We start from the raw sequence: 20,529 nt of genomic DNA, 5'->3' as shown, positions 1-20,529 counted from the left end.
CATGCAAGTGTAGACAGCTAATACACTTGGCTATCCAACCTCAGTTTCAAAGCCTCCACTGAAGGAAAGTCCATCATCTGCTGAGTCCACCATGTGCTCCCATCCTGCTGTATAGCTATTCTTGTTACCTGCAGCAGCACATAGATAGAACAAATGCAAAGGCACTGAAGTGGTAGAAGTTAAAGCCTTTTAGAATCTCAACACAGAGATTCAGTGAACTAGCAAGGCAATTTTATTCCGTAGTAGACACATTTATGCTTTACTAAAAATAATCATGTGCCATTACGAACAAAGTTAGCATGGTGATGAAGGCAACAATTTATCTTGATTACACCCTAAAGGTATCAGATCCTGTCAGGTCTTGGAAGCTAAGCAGGTTCAGTTCTATCTAGTACTTGGATGGGAGACCACCAACAGATTCCAAGCTATGTATGCTATATTTCAGACGAAGGAACTGTCAAAACCACCCTTGATCATTCTTTGCATAAGAAAACCGTGTGGAATGTATAGGTTCGCCATAAGTTGACAGACAATTTCTCCTTACACACACATGTTTTAGGTAAACACACACACACACACATACACACATGATATGGAATAGCCACAGTGAACGTTTGTGTGATTTGAACTTAAAAGCAAGGTCTGTCGTCTCCTGCTTCACTTAAAAAAAGACATGGGATGGAATTTACCCAGGATAACTGAGGCCCTTTTGACAGAGGTTTGTGCTTTTATTGAACTCTTACAGAGAAACTAGCTCTCAATGAGACATAAGACTCCAAAGGAACCTTAAATTTTCTCAGTGAAAAGTCTCTTCTTTGGATTATAATGGTAAAGGATAGGATACTTTAAAGCAAAGCTAAGCAAAATTCCAAGGAATTTGTCTTGTCAGTCCAATAGAGAATAGGAGGAAGGAGCCTGGGCTTATTCCAATAGAAAGCTAGGCATTTAAGCTGGCTCACAACATTTAGGAGACAATAGAATGTTAATTGGATTTGCCTTTTAAGTTTTAGTGTTAGAAAAGAACAGTTGACACCAGGAGAGAAATGTGTGCTGCTTTGACCCCTTGCTAATGGAGCTATGGATATTGCAGGACATCTTTTTACTTAATTGAAACCATCTAGTTCAGTCCTCACCTTTGTGTTGTAGTAAAACACCGTACAATAAGAATCTGAGTTATTGTGAGAAAGCAAGCAAGAACACCCTGCAATGTGCTAATGACCAGCAAACTATTGCAGGTCCAAAGTGGGTGGTGCAGACCTGAATGTGCTCATAATTAGCTGTCCTTGGTGAGCAAGATTCAAGAGAAAAAGGCATGATAGATGCCACAAGATGAGAATTGAGTAGAAGTAAGAATGTTTCAAATACTTGATCAGCCACCCCATGATGTTTCATTCCAATGCGTTTAAAGAGTTTATTTCCTACATCCTGAATTGTCTCCTCCTCAGAATCTTTATCATTGCTGCCATATTTGCTAAAGGAATTCTATAATTTCTTTCTAGCTGTGCATAGATCTTTGCCTTCTGCATGTTCAGGGCATGTATCTTCTTGCTTGGCTTTTACTGTCCAGCCCCACAGTAGCCCTAAAAGAACAAATTGTAAATCTTCACATACTCTGTTCTTGCAAGTAAGAATTAAGAATCTGGAAAGTTTTCTCCTCACTGGACAGAGGTCATGAGAGTTTTTACACATGGTAAAATTTCTGTTTATGCACACACACATATGTGCACCTGTAGGGACTTTTTTGGCAAAATAATTATTTTCAGGAAAAATCATTGGTTTGTACACACAAAATCCAAATTTCTGCACAAAAGCATGCAAAAATAATGTTTTGTATTTCAATTACCATATATACTCATGTATAATTCAAATTCATGCATACGTCGATGACAGGTTTGGGAGGAAAAATCATAGATTTTTAACATGACCCGTGGATAAGTTGAAGGTAAAACTCAGGGACATGTAACAAAGTATCTAAATGGCAGGGAAAACGATCACATACCTCCCTCCTCTCTGGACATCTCCCAAGGATCACAGTATGGGCATGCAAATTATGGACACAAACCTCCAATTTCCCTCCCTTCCTCACCACTTTCCCCAAGGCTGATGGCTTGCAAAAAGAGGGACACAGACCTTTGATTTCTTGCCCCTTTTCTCTTTCCTCCCTCCCTTCCCCATCAGTTTTTCCAAAGCTCACAAAGCAGTATTATTGTATTGACCCGTATATAGTCTACCGGGGATTTTGGAGCCCATTCTTGGGCTTAAATTTTTTGACTTATACCATATAAATATATATGGTAAGTTTTCATCAAAAAGTCCTGAAATGCAACCCCCCCCCCGCAAAAAAAAAACAAAAAAATCACACACACACAAAAAAAGCAGGTGTATGTGTATATATAAGTCTAGACATTTTAGTCAAAATGTCATGTATAAGTCTAGACATTTTAGTCAAAAAATTGACTCCAAAAACCTGTATCAGCTTATCTACGGCCTGTTACAGACTGCCAAAATAAAGCTGCTTCAGGTCTCTTTGGAGGTATGCTGTTTAAATGAAGCATGGGTCCTAAGAGTCCGGAGGTCGTGCCAAAGCCACACTCCATTCCTAAGCACTGGAGTGCAGCTTTGGTGCAGCTTCCGGATTCTTAGGATGCATGCATCATTTAAACAGCCTACCTCCAAAGAGACCCAAAGCAGCTTTATTTTGGCAGTCTGTAACAGGCCTACGTGTCAATGTAAGTTCTGCACTTTAACTCATAAAAAAGGGAACCATCCCCTGGTGAAAAGCAAGAGCACAATCTGTCCTGGAAGCACTGACCCCCTTCTAGTCTGTCATCAATCCAGACTTTAGTGTGAGCACAAACAGTTAGGTCTACTGGAATTTTGTAAGTTCTTTAGCATTGTTTTCCTTTGTTTCATCCTTTATAACTTTTGTTACATGCCCCTAAGTTTTACCTTTGACTTTTCCATAGGTTATATTAGAATGCGTAATTTTGTCCCCAAAACCTGCCCTCAACTTATACATGAGGTCGACTGATAATCAAGTATATACGGTAATTTGTTAGTATTCTTCATGTCTCTATATATAGTAACATGCTTGCACAAAGATAGGATATTTGATAGACATTTTGTAGCAGAAAATGGAAGATTATTGATATATAGCATTCTTTAAGTTGTCATTGCTGATTTTAATGTTCTATAGATGTATGTCTTTGCAAGGTAAGCTCTTAGCCCTTGAACCATTACTAAGCTGTCTGTCCTTGATCCTCCTTAACTCATGTAGAGCTTATGTTGTTAGAGACTTACTGTGCTCGAATATGGATTTGTGAATTTAATCACAATAATGAGCAGGGAAAAAAATGTTTGTGATAGTGTTGCTTATTGTATTGCGTTAGCCTATTCATGAAAATTTAAACATCCAGTGTTTCTCTAAAAGCTGCTGTGGCAATGCCTAACCGCAGGGTAACTTTAAAAAATGATTTATATATCTGCATAAATATTCAATTTACGTTAGTGCTGAATTTATGAAATGAGGATTTTTGTCCTGTAACTTGGAAGGAAATTCATTTCCCATTTTACAGACCTCCAAGTGGGTAGAGAAATGAATAGTGCCTAGAAATAAATTTTGAAGAAATAATGGAAACAAAGCACACACCCCCAACACATTATATAACAAGAACTCATCTGAGGACAATATACAAACCTATTAAAATAATGCATTTCAGTGTTGCCCTTGGATTTTTTTATTTTGAAAAAATGGTTTGATGTTATGAAATTTACACAAGAGTATATATGCTGAAGAAGCTGTACTGTGTGATTTATCTTCAGTTCCTACCATTTTTTAAACACTTGTCATTGCGTCAGGCCATGATTGGTTGGATGCTTTCTATCTGTTGTGAGTGTTCCTTTAACCATCTGTCTACATGGAAATTAAGACTTTGGAAAGGTAATTCCTTTGTGCTGTTCTGGTTAGAATTACTGGTCATCATTGTACAGAAGTCCCCTTTAACCTCTGTCTCATAATTCAAATTAAAAACTGCTAGCATATGAATTTTATTCATATCTTTTATTATACTGTGGGAGCCTGAGATCTCCACTACACAGACATTATTTGTTGTCTCAGTAGTCAAGGATTATTAGGTAGTTGAGATTGAGGATAAGATGTATTAGTGGAATGTGTTGGTGAAAATGTCTTTGAACAAGATATATAAAAGGCAGCCTCTATCTGGTTTTGATGACAGTGCCTAAGTGGGCACACATTTATTGTGTCCTTTTCTTCATACTTCCATCCTGGAACTTAGCAATTAACAATTAGCAACAAGTTAACAATAATAATAATCCTGCCAGGTAGTCATTTGTGAGAAGGGCGATGTACTGTGAACACCTTTGGAAAGTGCATCATAATGGATGGAATTACATGTTGCTAAAAGGGTTTTATTTATGCTGGTGTGGACTTAATATGAGAAGCCACATCCCTTTAGTGGAGTTGCAGTCTCAGGATGCTCCCACCTGCACAAGGCAGGAAGGAGTTTTCATTGATTTCTTCATGTTCTTGAATCCCCAAAATGTCTTCCAAATGGACTGGGAAACAATTACAACATTGGTGTCCTAAAGGAGCCTGCATTAAGAAAAGAAAATCAGTATAATTTGCATCCCTCATTTTAACCCATTCTGCAAATAGTACAAGCTTTTTTCTGTTTGCAGAGGAGAACTGAAGAAACAATCCTGTCACTTTTTAATGCAATGAGTAAGATTAAGTAGTCGGATAATTCCCCCCCCCCTCATACAAGTGATCTATATGAATTACAACCACAGATTTACAAAGGAATCCCAGTATAATAATTCAATCAGTTTTGGAAACAAGTCATGTGTTTTGTTTTTTCATTTCATATAATTTTCTCACTTGGATGCAATCCTAACTCACAAAACACAAGTGGGGAGATACCTGCATTTAGTGGTATTTTAAATAAATCAGACCCCCCCCCCCCTCTTTACATAATGGTTAACTTTTATTTAAAAAATCAGTTATGTATGTTCACTAAAGAAGTAAATCACACTGATTTCAATGGGATTTACTTTCAAGCAAGCCTAAATAAGCATCCTAAATGTGGAGTGCAGGCCATGTTATTGGACAATGAACAGGGATGTAAATCTTTGTTTAGTTCTAATAAGAATAAAAAAAATCAGAGGTTTTCTCCCTTCTGAGAAAGATTATAGAATTTTTTGTGTGAAAAAAGCATATTTGAGAGCAGAAGATATTTTGTATGTCTATTTGCATAAAACTCACTGAAGCTATAAAAGATGGGAAGAAAAGCCCTGGTATTTTACTCACATTGAAACATGGTGGGAACTAGTCAGAAGTATTCCTGGGGCCTTGGGTCTGTCCCTCATGCTGTTTAATATTTATATGAAACTGTTAGAAGAGGCCATCCAGATTTTTAGGGTTCATTGTCATCAGTATACTGTGATACAGACCTCTTGTCTCTCTTTTTTATCTGATCCCAAGGAAGCTGTTTCTCTACTAAACCAATGTTTGCTGTCAGTAAGAGACTGGATGAGGGTGAACAAATTGAAGCATCATGCAGAGAAGATAGAGGTGCTCATGGTCATTCATAAGGCAGATTAGGGAATAGGTATTCAGCATGGGATGGATCGAGTTACACTCTCCTTGGAATCTCTGGTTCGCAGATTGGGTGTTTTCCTGAACTTGGATCTGACCCTAGATACCCAGGTTCAGCTGTGGCCAGGAGTGCTTTTGCACAATTAAAATGAGTACCCCATCTGCACCTGTTCGTTGAGAAGTCAGTTCTGGCTACAGTGACAAATGCCTTATTACATCCTATTTGCACCGCTGTAATGTGCTCCATATATAGAACTCTATATATGGAGTGAGAATTGCCAGATGTCCAAGCTGGGTTCAGGAAATGAAGAGGTACTAGGGATCATATAGAAAGCATGCACTGGATAATGGAATGTACTAAGGAGTTTCAAAAGAAGATTAGCATGTTCTTTATAGATTATATCAAAGCATTTGCTTGTTTAGATCATTCGAACCTATGGATCACTCTTAAAGAAATGGATGCGACACAATACTTGATAGTTCTGATGCGTAACCTATACTTAGGACAAGAGGCTAATGTTAGGAAAAATACAGAGAAACATAATGGTTTCCAATTTGAAAGAGGGTCAGGCAAGACTGCATTCTGTCACCTGATCTAGTTAAATGGTATGCTGAGAACATCATACGAAAAGCAGGATTAGACTCAGAGGAGGGAAGCATAAAAATTGGAGGAAGGGATGTCAACAATCTAACATATACAGATGACACCATAATACTAGCAGAAAATACCAGAGATATAGAAAGATTATCAGTTGGGCTGCACTCAGTCAGAGCAGAGACTGCAGTCAAGAAAGCAGAAGACAACTAGGTGAAGGAACTAGACAAGGTCCTGAAGTGTGAAGATATATCATGAAATACCACGGTTAGGATTGTCCATGCCATCTTATTTTCCATTTCTATGTATGGTTGTGAAAGCTGGACAGTGGAGAAAGCTGACAGAAGAAGAATCAACTCATTTGAAATGTGGTGATGGAGAAAAGTTCTGATAAAACCATACTGTTAAAAAGATGGATTTTAGAGCAGATTATATGCAAACTCTCCCTAGAAACAAAGGTGACTAAGGATGTCACATTTTAGCCATATCATCAAAAGTCTCATTAGAAAAGCTGCCTTGAGTCTCAATTTGGGAGAAAAGTGGGATTTTATTTATTCAATAATTAAAATAAAACAAAACAAAAATGTCATGGGGCGTGATGGTCCCCCCACCACCACCACCACCACCACAAAGTGGTACTTCACCTTCCTTTCCTGTTCCTTTCTTGAAGAGAAGAAAATTCACCAATATTCTTTGCTGCCTCAATAGCTGGGTATTTTACCTAATTGTTTTCATGTTTTAAGAGGCTCTTGTGAGTCACACTTACCATTGTGTCCCTAGGTGCCCAGAATCCATCAGACCAGAAACAGTTCGCCCATGTCTGCTTCCGTGCAAAAAGGATTGTGTAGTAACCCCTTTCAGCGAGTGGACACACTGTCCTACTACCTGCCAGCTGGGTAAGAAAGGTTAATTGTTTGCATGGAAATTGTCTTTGTTCTTCTAATCCTTGCTTTCATACACTTTACCCCATCAAAATTACTGTTGCTTAATTGTAATTCACATTAGATCTCTGAGATAAAATGTCATAGGTCCTTTAAAACATAACAAATACTGTTTTTAATTTGTTGTTTGTTTATTGTGCTTTCAGTGAACTGTATACAGATAGGGGGAAGAAATTAACTAGTAAATTACTTTGTTTATTAAATAATCCTGTACAATTAAAAGAACCTTCCAAATCAATTATTTGACTTCATTGGCAGAGTTATCATTTAATATGATTCTAAATTAAAACTGAGTAGTGAGAATTTGGTAGCTCACTGGGTTTGTTATTGATGTGGCTGCACTGTAAATTCTTCAATTTGTGCTGTACAATTAAAACCACAGCAAGGTTGGAAATTTAGAAACCACTCCATAATAATATGCATATGAATTAAGTGGAAAAGATTATTTAACAAATACAATAAACAGCAGAATGCCTAAGCTGTTGAGAAAGGATGATCAAGTTTTACATGTCAATTTTATAAAATTAAATATGTGCCAAAATAACAAGAGCTTAGGCAAACGACATTTAAAATTAAATCAGATGTTGGCAGTGCAGCAAACCCATTTCATCAGATAAAATATGAAGAGCTAAATTGGGAAATCAGTGTCCAGCTTTCCCACCTATTGCTTGCCCTTCAGTTAAATGTCATCAGGCAGTTTTCTGCCAAAGAATTGTCATGCACCTTGAACGTGTGCATAAGATGTTGTGCTGTGCTAAAGGAAATAACAGAGAGAAGAAGATGCATGTTTCTTCTTAGGAATTTTAAGTGAAACAAAGAGACACATTTTCTGTAAAGATCTCAATTCCATTAATTTGTTTTTCATTAATATTACTATTATTTTCCACATTTTTGACACCTAAATATGGAAACACTAAAACTAACAGTGTTTACCCAGATAATGATCAAAGAAATGTTTAAAGAAATGGGTAAAAAAAGAGGAGAGTTATAAGAAATGGCATAGTTTTATTATGTAAGCACCCCCCAAAAAAATAAAAAAAATGAAACGGGGCTTATTTAGTATTAAACGGAAGAAGGCAAAACAGTTAGATTCTGTGAGATTTTGTTTGCCTTGATTCCTTATACAATCATGTTCAGTTACTGCTAGGTGTTGTCAGCTGTGGAAATAATATTAACTATAATGACTACCAAAAGTATAGTAGAATGTATGTCATTCCTACAATTTTCTTTTTTATGGATTGGAATTAGCCATAAAAAAGCTTTTTTTTTTTTTTAAATACAGTGGAAAGTATCTAACTATTCACTCAACTGGGAAGAACCTAGCATTTCAGAAGACATATCAGTAGCAAGGAAGAAAACTAAGCTGCACACATCTACTGTCTTATAATTTGTTGTTATGTGCTTTCAACATGTGGCTTTCTTGGCAACTTTTTTCAGAGGAGGTTTGCCATTGCCATCCTTTGAGGCTCAGTGTGTGTGACTTGCCCCACATCACCCAGTGGGTTTCCATGGCCAAGCCAGGATTTGAACCCTAGTCTTCAGAGTCCTAGTCCAATGCTCAAACCACTACACCATGCTCACTCTCTAGTGTTATAAAACTATGGCCCAAATATTTGGTAACAGTAGATTGGGTTAAGCAGAATGAAAATAAGATTTAAGCCATTAACATATTCTTCATATTTGTCGCAGTCTAAAATAATCAAAAGATGTTTCTTTATAAGAGTGACACAACTTAAAGTGCTGTAGTTCCATCCTATGGATTTGTGATTTGCCTTTGCCACCAAAGAGTACTGGTGTCTCACAAAACTATAAATATCAAGATTCTGTAGGATGGTGCGATGGCAGTTAAAGTGGTATCAAACTGCATCATTTCTACAGTGCTGATGCACTCAAAGAGAAAATTGTCCATTGAAATTAATAACAGTAACAACTGTAATTATGATTATTTTGAAGAACAGTTGTAAATAACATAAGAAGAAGTCATAATATTAAAGCATCTTCAGTTCTTGGTATTGTATCTTGGCATTTAATAAAACAATCAACTCTATTTTCCTGGTTTAGGTAAAACAAGAAACTGTTGTTGAGGACAGTTTCCCTGTTTTCTTCACTTATTCAGGGAAGCAGAATTGTATGGATGAATAGAATTGATATACTGTACAGTGGGCCTTTGGTATTTGCTGGGGTTTGATTTCAGGACTTCCTGTGGTTACAAAATCTGTGGATGCTCAAGGACCATTAAATACAGTGACATAGGACTCTTTCACACAGAGGCACTTACCATTGGTAAAATGCCAGCAAAAGGTTCCTGAAGCGCAAAGGTGGGATAGCTGATCGCCCTTCTTAATCGCCATTGAGGCGTCCCACTTCTCACCCATCCTCAAAGCGTTCATTGAGCAACCATTTCTTGAATAACAGAAACTTCCATTATTCAAGAAATGGCTGCTCTGTGAATGCTTTGACAACACTTTGAGATTTTTATTTCTTTGGGAGAAATAACTTTTCTTACCATAACTTTCCCCCCAAAACCTGCCCTTGACTTATACATGAGATCAATTTATAGTCAAGTATATATGGCAGTAGATTCACTGTAACAAAAAAATGGACATTACATTAAATACCACTCAAGTGAAAGACAGGAGCACTAATGCATAAAAGCAACTATGCTTTGTAGAAAAAAACATCTTATTATGCTTTTTAAAAATCTCCTAGGTAATGGTACAACAACAAAACAGTCCCGCTATAGGATTATAATTCAAGAAGCTGTTAATGGAGGACAGGAATGTCCAGACACCTTGTTTGAAGAAAGAGAATGTGAAGACGTCCATCTTTGTCCTATGTACAGGTATAGTATAAGAATAAGAATTTATTTATTTCCTACCTCTCCTCGGGGTAAAAGCTCCTCTAAACATGTTGTTGTTATTATTATTGTTAATCTCACAATTTTCCCAGTTTGGGACTCAACAAACAATGTCAAAGCAAACATGGTTAAAAATTCACATTTCAATGGCTGCACATGCATACGGTCCTGGGAGAGAAGCCACATGCAGGTGCACTGCCATTTCATACAACAGAACCTGAGGTATCCATGCTTTTTGCCACCTGTGGAGGAGTATGGAAGTACCCACTGTACACAAAAGTTAAACAGCAATTAAACCATCATAGAATTAAAACCAGTCAAAAACATAAACTGGAGGGGGGAGGAGACAAAGAAAAGTCTAGCACATTGTGAAAGGCCTGTTTCTCCTTAATAACCAATTTTCAAAGGATTAATGGGGATGGGAGGGGAATGTTCCCAAACGTGGCTTCCATTTTCTTGGTTTGGGAAATCATCCACTTAGTGACAGATGTGAATCTATGGGATGAAACAGATGAGCAAAATAAAGCAGCTGCCAGCTACTTTGAAGACAGGGTATTTATATGATGCATACCTCAAAAGAGGGAGGAAAGAGAAAGCTGTGCTGTGGGGTTAAAAACCAGAGCAAAAATAAGCAGGGATACTCTGGTTTAGCTCATAAAATGGGCATCTTTGTGCCTGCATATAAATAGCTCAGTGCCAGTGCAGAGTTGTGGCAAAGCACAAAAGTGAAAATGTGACAACTCCAGTGGATTTAATTCCACCATACACAAACCAGAGAGTCCAACGGGGGCACATGGAGTGAATGGGGGAAAAGGGGACATATATGGAGGGATTCCATGACTATGCTTTGCCAGCATATCACCCAGCAAGAAGATGCACAGATGCTTTGTACCTGCAGAGCATTAGATGTGCCAGTGTGTGGCTGATGAAAGGGGCAGCCATCCAATGGGATGGCATCTGGGTGGGATGTGGGAGGTACTTGGAGGTGGCAGGTGGTATGTTTGTATGATGGTGTGCATCCATGTTGGGGAGGCAACAAAAAAATTATTGAGCAGCATGGCTTGCTGCCACATGGGTGTTCAGCCTGCCTTGTGAGTGAACTATTCAGACAGAAGGGTTTTGACCTGATCGAAATGCTTTTTCCTGTTTGTCTGCTCAGGTTGTTTGTTGACTTCATTCATTTCATTCTGAACTTCAAACATTAAAAAATTAGAGCCAGTTTGGTTTAAGGCAGCTAATTTTCTTGTTCTTAAGGATCTAGTAAAAGGTTGTTTGACCTTCTTCCTGAAATACTTTCCAACATAAAAAAACCACTGTAGATTGTGTGCAGTTGTACATGACTAAATGTTCAAGGCTATAACAGTTAGGTATGTAATGACTACAGGCTTCCTTGGCTACAGGATCATTAATCTTTTCCTTTTCTTCTAATTGTATTTTTATTTATTACAAATGAAAAAATGTAGGCTTAAATTTGAGGCTCATTTCAACAGAAAACAATCTGAGCTTGTCATAATAACTTTTCCTATTTGAAATTCCAGCTGGAAAGTCCACAAGTGGAGTCAATGTGTACTGGTGCCAGATTCTATAAGACAAGGTATCTTGGGTGTCAATGAAGCATGTGGTCATGGTTTGCAGTCAAGAGGTAAGAAAGCCACAATGAATTCTCACTTTGAAATGCTGGCTTCTTTCTGGCTGTCTGATTTCACATTATGCCATCTCATTCTAGGATTTAGATGAACTGTGGGTTTACATGAACATCTCATGTTAAAAAGATATTTTATGCTTCCTCTGTTCTCCCAGTAATTGAATGACAACAGCAACAACAACATCTGCAGTATTAATATTGGATTTATTTTCCTTTGTTTAAAAGAAAAAGTTACTCTGGAGACAGGCGATTACCATTAATTTATGTTATAGTATTTGTAATTACTGCCAAGACACAAAGTATTGTTACATTATCATTTGGGAAGGGGGTGGGATATATAGATTGTGGCATGGTATATGCGATGACAAGAAAATGCAAGCAACAAAGCTGCTCTCAAAATACCTTGCGAAAATCTCTCCTTGCTAGCTCAAGAAGGGAAACAATTGGATTGGAAATTGCACTCAATCATCTATTGCATGGTTCTTTTAGGGAAAGGAGGATAACAAAAGCAACAGAAAAAAAATGTCTTCCTTAAACACTTGATTTTTATGACACATTTTCATATTACTGAGCCTCAATCATTTTTTCCTGTATCATTTTCCAAGTCGAAACATGAAAATCTGAAGCCAGCTTGCACTATTGAAAGATTAAGTAGAACTCTTTGCAGCAGTTTCAGCACAGTAGTTATTCATTCTTCCTAGGTACAAAACAAAACATTTGAAAGGAAGGTTGTCCCAATAGAAGATGATCACATTTACAGTACCATATGTTTATGAAAGGTTAGCATTTTAGTTTTCAGTCATAGGCTGCAACGTTTGTGTAATCTGGGAGGAATAAAAAGTCTGTGCAAGAATGGGAAATAAGTAAATGTTTTAAAATTATGTTAGAGATAGAGAATAAAGTTACCTGAGAGATTTGTCTGTACGAATTTCCATTCTGCAAGTATGATGACAGTTGCATGTATTGAAAAATAATTCCCAGATTTATTTCCTTTTCTATTTGCTGTATCATTTGTTGTTGATGGTTTCTTTTCCCAGTAGATGCATGAGCTGTCTAGGTTCATTCTGAAAGCTTTAAATCCACTAAGAAGACTTTGAGAAGTTTAAATTTTGTTGTCTTTAAAAACAAAAAAGAACCCCCTCCAAAAAACCTTATACTTTCCAGTATAATACTTCATCATCATCTTTTGTAAATTTCAGTTTGCCTTTGACAAGTAAAGATATGGAAAGATGTAGCATTTATAAACCATTATTTCATAATTGCTAAGCTCATTTATCGAGCAGTTAGATTTTTAAAAATACATAGCAAAGAAATAACAAAGAAGAAATCATCACAGTTTTGTTTACAAAATATCCATATAGATTTTGCAATGTAGGACAATCCCAAACTTTCCAAGAAGATTAGACTAAGACAGACCTTTTAACTTTTATAATAGGCAGGAGGAAAGGAGGAAAATAAAGGAGAAATAAGTAAAGGAGATGTGATAGATAAGGTACCAGGATGAGGAAAGGAAGTGCCGAAATTCAATATTATTGTGTGTTTAATAAGGATAGTTCAATAATATTGTCTTTCCATCTTGGCCAACGGTGTGGTCAGAGTCTTGTTATTTTCTCAGGAACCAGGAGAATTTTTGCTGTTTCTGAGAAAGAAGCACAACTGGCACCAAAGATGTGGATCTCATGAAGTGCATCTGATGAAGTGAACTAGAGTCTTCGACAATTTATGCTGCAGTTTCATTTTTCTCTGTTAGTCTCAAAGGTGTTAAAAGGATTTTTTTCTTTTAAAAAATCCCTTTATTCTGAACAAAATGTACCTAAGGCTGCATCTGCACTGCAAAAACAATTCAATTTGACATTATTTAACTGTCCTGTCTCAGTACTATGGAACTGGGAACAGTAGTTTGTTGTCACATCAGAGTGATGCAGCCTTAGAGGCACCCAAGGGAAGAAGGTAGATCTGCTGTGAATAAGAATCTGCTGTCAACTTGTCTTAGTGATGTAACTGTCAAAAGCAAATAAGATTAATTTAGATTAATTTACCTGCATACCCATGTTTCCATGAAAGACATGAAAGACCACCACCACACACACACACTGATAGGGAAGTATGCATAGATTATCTTTACATAATTTAAATTTAATATTCTATAGTTTCTTAAAGGAAGTGCCTTTCCATTTCAGGTAACATCAACTTTCCCTGAAGGCTATATTGTTAATTATAAAATCAAAGGTTTTTTAATATGTAAAAATGAAATACAAAATCCAACACTCTTCTCTTACAAGATGAAGCAAAATAAGGTTGGTTTCTCTGGCATAATGTCAGAATCCTGCAGCTTCAATAGGTTTATTGTTTTGCACCCTCTCTTACTCTAGATCTTACAGTAGTTCTTTAATCACATGTGGCAGTATGAAACAATTTAGTTTGGACAACTGACTATAGGAGCCACTGGAAAATAGCCAAAACTGTTGGGAAGATAGATTTTGAGATCTATCCAATGGAATAATAATATTTGCCTGTTTTCTTGTAGCCAGCAAGCTGCACTCTGATATGATTTTGATTAAAAGGAAGCCTTCCTGATGATATCAGTCATAAAACAGACATCTATAAAACAGTGCTCCTTGTTTTTACATATATATGAATGCATATATTTTCCCCTACTGCTTTTCACGTCACTAGTAGTACTGCATGTCTGATGTTACTTTTAACAATGTGTACATTGATAATTGTACACTAGCAAAAATGGTGGCTAGAGCCACAAAGGGGTTGTCCACATGGGCCAAAAGGCGTGTGTTCCCCCTGGCCTCCTGCTATCCAGTTCAGATTATACAGGTCAAAACCCCAGGGCCAGGATTAGGCCCAATCCTGGCATGAACAGCCTTTACCCCTGGTCAGTTTGACCCCTGGTGGGGGTCATGTGAATCCTGACTGTTTACATGTCTCCCTCACGCCTTACCTTGCCGCACCATTGTTGATACTGAGACACACACCCCCACATTGCCATTTTTATGAGGAAATGGGATATCTGACCATGTGGGTGCAGGCAGTCACCTCATTTTTGCAATGGGGGAGTCTCAGTACAGCAAAAGCATAGCAAGGTAAGGCATGTGAGCTAGTAGCGAGTCCTGGGTTGGCACCAAGATGGGAATGTAAACACCCACTCCTCCCCATGCCATCTTGGGGCCTGACCCAAATCAGCACTGGGGCCAGAATATCATGCTATCTTGGCCCATCTGCTCAGCCCCAAAGTCAAAATGAGGCAGAGGATGTGAGGTCCATTCACACTACACAATTACAGTGTTATGATTCCAGTTAAACTGCTGTGGCTACATTCTGTGGAATCTTAGGTTTTGTAGTTTGGTGAGGCAATAATACTCCCTGGCTGAGTATTCTAAATATCACTTTTGTTGCTGCTGAGTGCCTCCAAGTTATTTCTGACTTATGGCGACCCTAATGTGACCCTATCACAGGGGTTTCTGGGGCTGAGATTGTGTCATCGGCTCAAGGTCACCTAGTGAGCTTCCATGCCCAAGTGGGGAATCAAGCCCCAATATGCAGAATTACAGTCCAGTGATCAAACCATTACACCATACTGCAAATCCCAGACTTCCACAGGATAGAAGTGTGGCAATTAAAGTACAATTGTAGTGCTATAATTTTATAGTGTAGAATAGCCATTGGGTGCTAATAATTTCTTTGGTTTTCTGTCACACTCCTTTTAAAACTATTATACCAAGTAACATAATTTTCATTTTTTAAAAAAAAAATCAGTAGTATTGATCCCTGTTATCCACACATAGAAAAAAAATCTTACTATTCTTCTAATATATATATATATTTCCACTTATCTCTATACTCCATGGGTGCTTTGGCAGATCAGTGACCTTCTAGTACACCTTGAAATTGTTTCAGTGAAATTTGTTGAAAACTCTACATAGTATTGACCAAGTGCAATCCTATACATTACTGATGAAATAAAGTGAATTTACTTTAGCTTATTCCTTTGTGAGCGGGTATAAAACTTCAGCTTTAATTTCACTGAGAGTTGAACAAACTGTAACAACTCCAAATGATATGCCTCGTTCTTTTTAAATGCTATTGAATGGAATTATGTGCACTTAAATTGACTTCTGTTGAATGGGGAAATGTAAGTTTTAGATTTGAGCCTTTGACTCTTTAATACATATATTATTTAAATTACTTATTTATATATATACTTGTAGTCATCAGAACACGTGACCAAGAAAGTAAAATAATACTAAAATACAGCAACCAAAGTAGTAAACCAGCTAGCCTGAATAAAGATTGTAAAATGTATGAACAAATTGCAGTGTAGTTTAATAAATTGTGTTCCATGGAGTTACTCTGTGATTACTCAGTACAGTTCTCTGCCCTCACTATGTAATAATGAAGATTATGATCCTTTTGATTTAGAATACTTATTATTATTATTATTATTATTATTATTATTATTATTATTAAGCTTTATTTATATAGCGCTGTAAATTTACACAGCACTGTACATAAAATCATTTAATTAGACGGTTCCCTGCCTTCATGCTTACAATCTAAGAAGACACGACACAGAAGGAGAAAGGAATGGTTGAGGGGAAGGGGATCAGGTCCAGCATTCTTCTCTCCCTCTGAGTCCTGGACCATGGCAGATGGAGGGATCTGTATTTTAAGGATAGGCCTGGTGGCAGTGGCCCACCCTTCTCTCCCCCCCAGAGGTCAAGATGGAGTTGAATGCCTTCGGGGAGGGCGCAGTTCCTTTAAGGGAGGCCTGATGGGATTGGCCTACCTTTCTCTCCCCCTCTGAGGCCAGGATTGATATATAAACATTTGTAACTCTGGCTGTTAACTGCACTGCAGAAATAATCTAGTTCAGTACTACTTTAACTGACCTGGCTCAGTGCCATGGAATTCTGGAAATGGTAGTTGGCTGTGGCTCCAGAGCAAAGCTTTGTTTTGTGAAATATTTAGCCTCTCTATGAGAATGCTCTGGTGCCACAACAAACTAAAAATCCTAGGATTCCATAGGATGGAGCCATGACAGTTAAAGTGGTGTCAAACTGTATTAATTATGCAGTGGTGTCAAACTGCTACCCTTAATTTCTACAGTGTACTGTTAGTTTCAGAATACAGTTGTGTATCTGAATCTTATGCAAGAGTTAAAGTTTCTCCATATTCTTCAAGGTTCATGTTATAATTGTAATTCTAATCTCACCAAAAGAGAATTGTAAGCATGGTTATCTGAGTAAAGTGTTATGATAGCTACATCTAATTTTTCTCCTCAACATTTATCTTCATGTAAAGCCTTGTTCTTTCTCAAGAGGATGACTAAAGCATAGATAACATGGCAGTACTTGTGGAGAGGGGAATAAACACAGATATTGTTCTATGACTCCATTAGCTAATCCATTATAGGTGAACTGTCAATTCAACCATCAAGCCACTTATAATATCCCCACCGACATAAATGGTGTTGGTCTGTGGTAAAAGTATGCAAAGTATCAAGGAGAGAGGTAATAAAAGCTGGAAGGTGGTTGTCCCTGAGTCTGCTTAACAGCTAATTCATGTCCATAACTACCTGATGTGGGATTTATTTAAGATTAAAACATTGTTATAATTTGCATTGTTATGGACATTCCCACACAGAGACTGCTATATAAGTCTGTTCCTGGACTTTCCTCTCTACCCAGTTAATCTGAAGAAGTAGGCTGAAGTCGACAAAAGCTCATGCTATCAGTGTCTCTCTTTCAGTTAGTATCAAAGGTGCTACAAGATCCCTTTGCAAGCTATCAAATAGTCACACTTGTTCTTAAAAGCATGTTATGTTGTCCTACTTTTAGTCCACTTAGGTAAAATCCTCTTTGAGGCCTTTGAAAAAAAGAGAAACTTTAATTTAGAAGACATATGCATCGGTTAGAGAAAATGATCCAGTAATTTCCTGATTTAAAAATGTAGAGATAATGGGCCATAGCCATTGTTGGAGATCTTCTTATGCAATAGTGGAGGTAGAGCTAGCTCCTCTCACTTTGGCCCCTGACCAGCCCAAAATCCCATCCCGAGGGTTGGGAAATCCTCTCAACATGGTTTTAGGTGGAGGCTGATATAGGAAGGGTCCATTTTTCAGAGTGCAAACAGTGTTAACATTAGCATAGGTATTTTGGCTGACTGCCTGTAAACCATTTGCCAATGTAGTCTGGATTCCTGTTCGTGGCATATGCACATGTAACCCATGGACACGTATACAGTCCACCCTCCCTATATGCAGGGGAATCCATTCTGGACTCCCCCACATATGGGGAAATGAGGGTATGCTCAAGCCTCATAGGAAATAATGAGACTCATGCTCACAGTGCCTCATTACTTCTAATGGGGCTTGCCTTCTGCGTAAGCTTAAAGCCACAGAAGGCAAGCCCGCCTATGAGGAGGACCGACTGTATATCCTTTTTTGACTATATAGAAGAACATCTAGTCTACCTCCTTTAGCACCATCCACCCGTTCCCCTGGGCAGAACTGAAACATGTGGAATGCATTGCCATGGCCATCTACTGGCCAAGTATAAGATAGGAGCAGGCACCCAGAACCTTGACACCAACTGGAGTACTACAACTGGGAGAATAAAACTAATATCTGTCTCCCAGATCTCCACCATGACACTGAAGATCTGGGAGGGTGACTTAAGCTATTTTTCTCACTCTGCGGTTGGTTTCTGTCTTATTGGCTTCTTCCTATCCTTTAGCCAGTACATGCTCATGGCAGCATTTTCCAGCCACCTCAGATCTGCTTTCCAGGTATGAAAAGATGCAAAACTGCATAGACAGCACCAAAAGCATCTGAGGAAGTAGACTGAAGTCTCCTTTCACTCATGCTTCCAACTTGTTTCTTTGACTTAATCTCAAAGGTGCTACAAGATCTCTCTACATAGAGTGTTACTGTCTAGCTGCTAGCATGTAAATCACAGCCAGTTTTCCATAAACATGCAAAATGTCAACACCAGCAAAATACAAAGCTTAAGTCTTTCATTATTGCCAGGCTGCAGAGCTGACACTACTTCTGGTGCAGGTAGACTCCCAGCCCAACATAGGGTGTTTCTAGAGGAATTCCCTCCAATTGTCAGATAATGAGGGACAGTGGCTAATAGATATGAGTACTTTGGACCCCATGGGCATTCCGGGGCTGAGTTGGACTCACTCTACTCTACACAGCACTATTTAAAATTTGTGTAAATTTGCTTTGTTCTTGGAAGCAGGAAGCAGAAGTTTCACAGTATTTCTGTAGTCATGAATGGTGTTGTGATTTAAGTCAATTTAAAATGTGAAGCTCCACATGCTCAAAGCATTTCTCCCCTCCTCCCTACTTTTTTCCTCAAGGTTAGCAAACTGATCTTCTTTTTTGTTGATTTGGTTATATTTGCTTTAATTTTTGATTTTGGTTTTTGGGTTGCTCTCACATGAGAAGGATATAGAAAAAGTTACAAAGCATAGAAGGGCAGTGATGTTAGATGAAGTAGAAGAACATGGTTACTTTTGTGCTTCCTAACTGAAGAGATAGACATGGCCATCAAAAGGCTAATGGTCTTTATAGTAAAATGATTAGGTTTTTGTGTAAAACTACCTATTTTATTATTATTAACCTTTATTTATAAAGCACTGTAAATTTACACAGCACTGTACATACAATCTTTTTAATTGGACAGTTCCCTCCCCTCAGGCTTACAATCTAAAAAGACACGTACCTAGCTGCACTACTGCTTATATGCCAGAAACAACAGTAACAAGAGCTCTCTAACAGAGTGCAAATATGTCAGCAATTGATCCACTATCAGCCCACACCATCATCCTAGTATGAGCTGTAGACTTACCTCTTTGCCTTTGGATCAGGTTGAGAAACAGGTAGTCATTGAATACTGGAAGTGATGCACTAAAGACAGGTTTACAGAACAATTCAGAACAGATTCTCTAGATTTCACAGCTATCGTCTTCCAGTCCTGAGATGATAAATATTTGGTTATGCCAGTGTACCAGAATACTATTTTAAAAGAGATGGGTGCAGATAGCTAGGGAAGGAGCTAACATTAGGGAAGCACTATTGTATGGTGTTTAGCAAAGTGTGTTTATTTCATGTGCTAATACAGTAATCTTATGTCACATCCTAATTTTCAGCCATGGTTTTTATACTGATAAATTTATTCATTGACTTAATATACTCTCTAAAGTGATGTTCAAAATGGTTCCATAAGTAATTGGAATGGTTACTAGCTCTGGGGCTGAGGGAAGGAAGGCATGTTTCTATGATCTTCTCTGTTACTCATCTATTACAGCACTATCAATTCCCATTACATCTTGATTAGTTGAGTATCAATTTGAAGCCTTTAATATGCACTTTCACACAAAATTTCTGCCATTTGTTTTGGTAGTCTCCTAATCTAAATAGCATGCTTAGGTTGAGTTGAGGTGAGTGGTTTCTTCAAAGGTTTTCATTATTAATTGCAAAATAAAGATTTACTTTAAAAAATCTAAGACTGTTAAGCCTTAAGTATTATATTCTTGAAAGACCCAGTAAAGTCTTTCCACAGCTGACCCATTTCTTGTTGCATATTCATCAGGCTATATAATATGTACGTTTTATGTGCTGCCAGCATCTGTGGGCTGGATCATTTACAGTATGTTGACTTGAAAAGTGTATTGGATAAATCTTTTACCTTGTATTTGTTGATGGCTTTTTGGACCTTTCAGCGTTGTGATTCCACTCTGGTGGGGGAGGCGGCACTTCTGTGAAATCCAACCTCTAGTGAGATCCTAAAGTCATTTTATTTAAGCTTTTATTTTCTTGTTTGAAGGCAAATTTGCCATATGGAACCATGCAAATGC

At 37.8% G+C, this 20,529-nt stretch overlaps 1 protein-coding gene across 1 annotated transcript in view; it reads left to right on the top strand.

Moving 5' to 3' along the window:
• THSD7B (thrombospondin type 1 domain containing 7B) overlaps window positions 1–20,529 on the top strand; it is a 597,991-nt gene that overhangs the window by 351,874 nt on the left and 225,588 nt on the right. The window contains exons 10-12 of the mRNA XM_089520110.1: window positions 6,990–7,105; window positions 9,860–9,992; window positions 11,546–11,649. Coding sequence (XP_089376236.1) covers window positions 6,990–7,105; window positions 9,860–9,992; window positions 11,546–11,649 — 353 coding nt within the window. The remainder of the gene's footprint in view (window positions 1–6,989; window positions 7,106–9,859; window positions 9,993–11,545; window positions 11,650–20,529) is intronic.

This window comes from Sceloporus occidentalis, unplaced genomic scaffold (assembly GCF_023333645.1).
Source record: "Sceloporus occidentalis isolate IW3139 unplaced genomic scaffold, rSceOcc1.0.p SCAF_4, whole genome shotgun sequence".
Taxonomy (NCBI): domain Eukaryota; kingdom Metazoa; phylum Chordata; class Lepidosauria; order Squamata; family Phrynosomatidae; genus Sceloporus; species Sceloporus occidentalis.
Note: the sequence above shows the minus strand (reverse complement) of the source record. Positions and strands in the feature narration are given on the sequence as shown.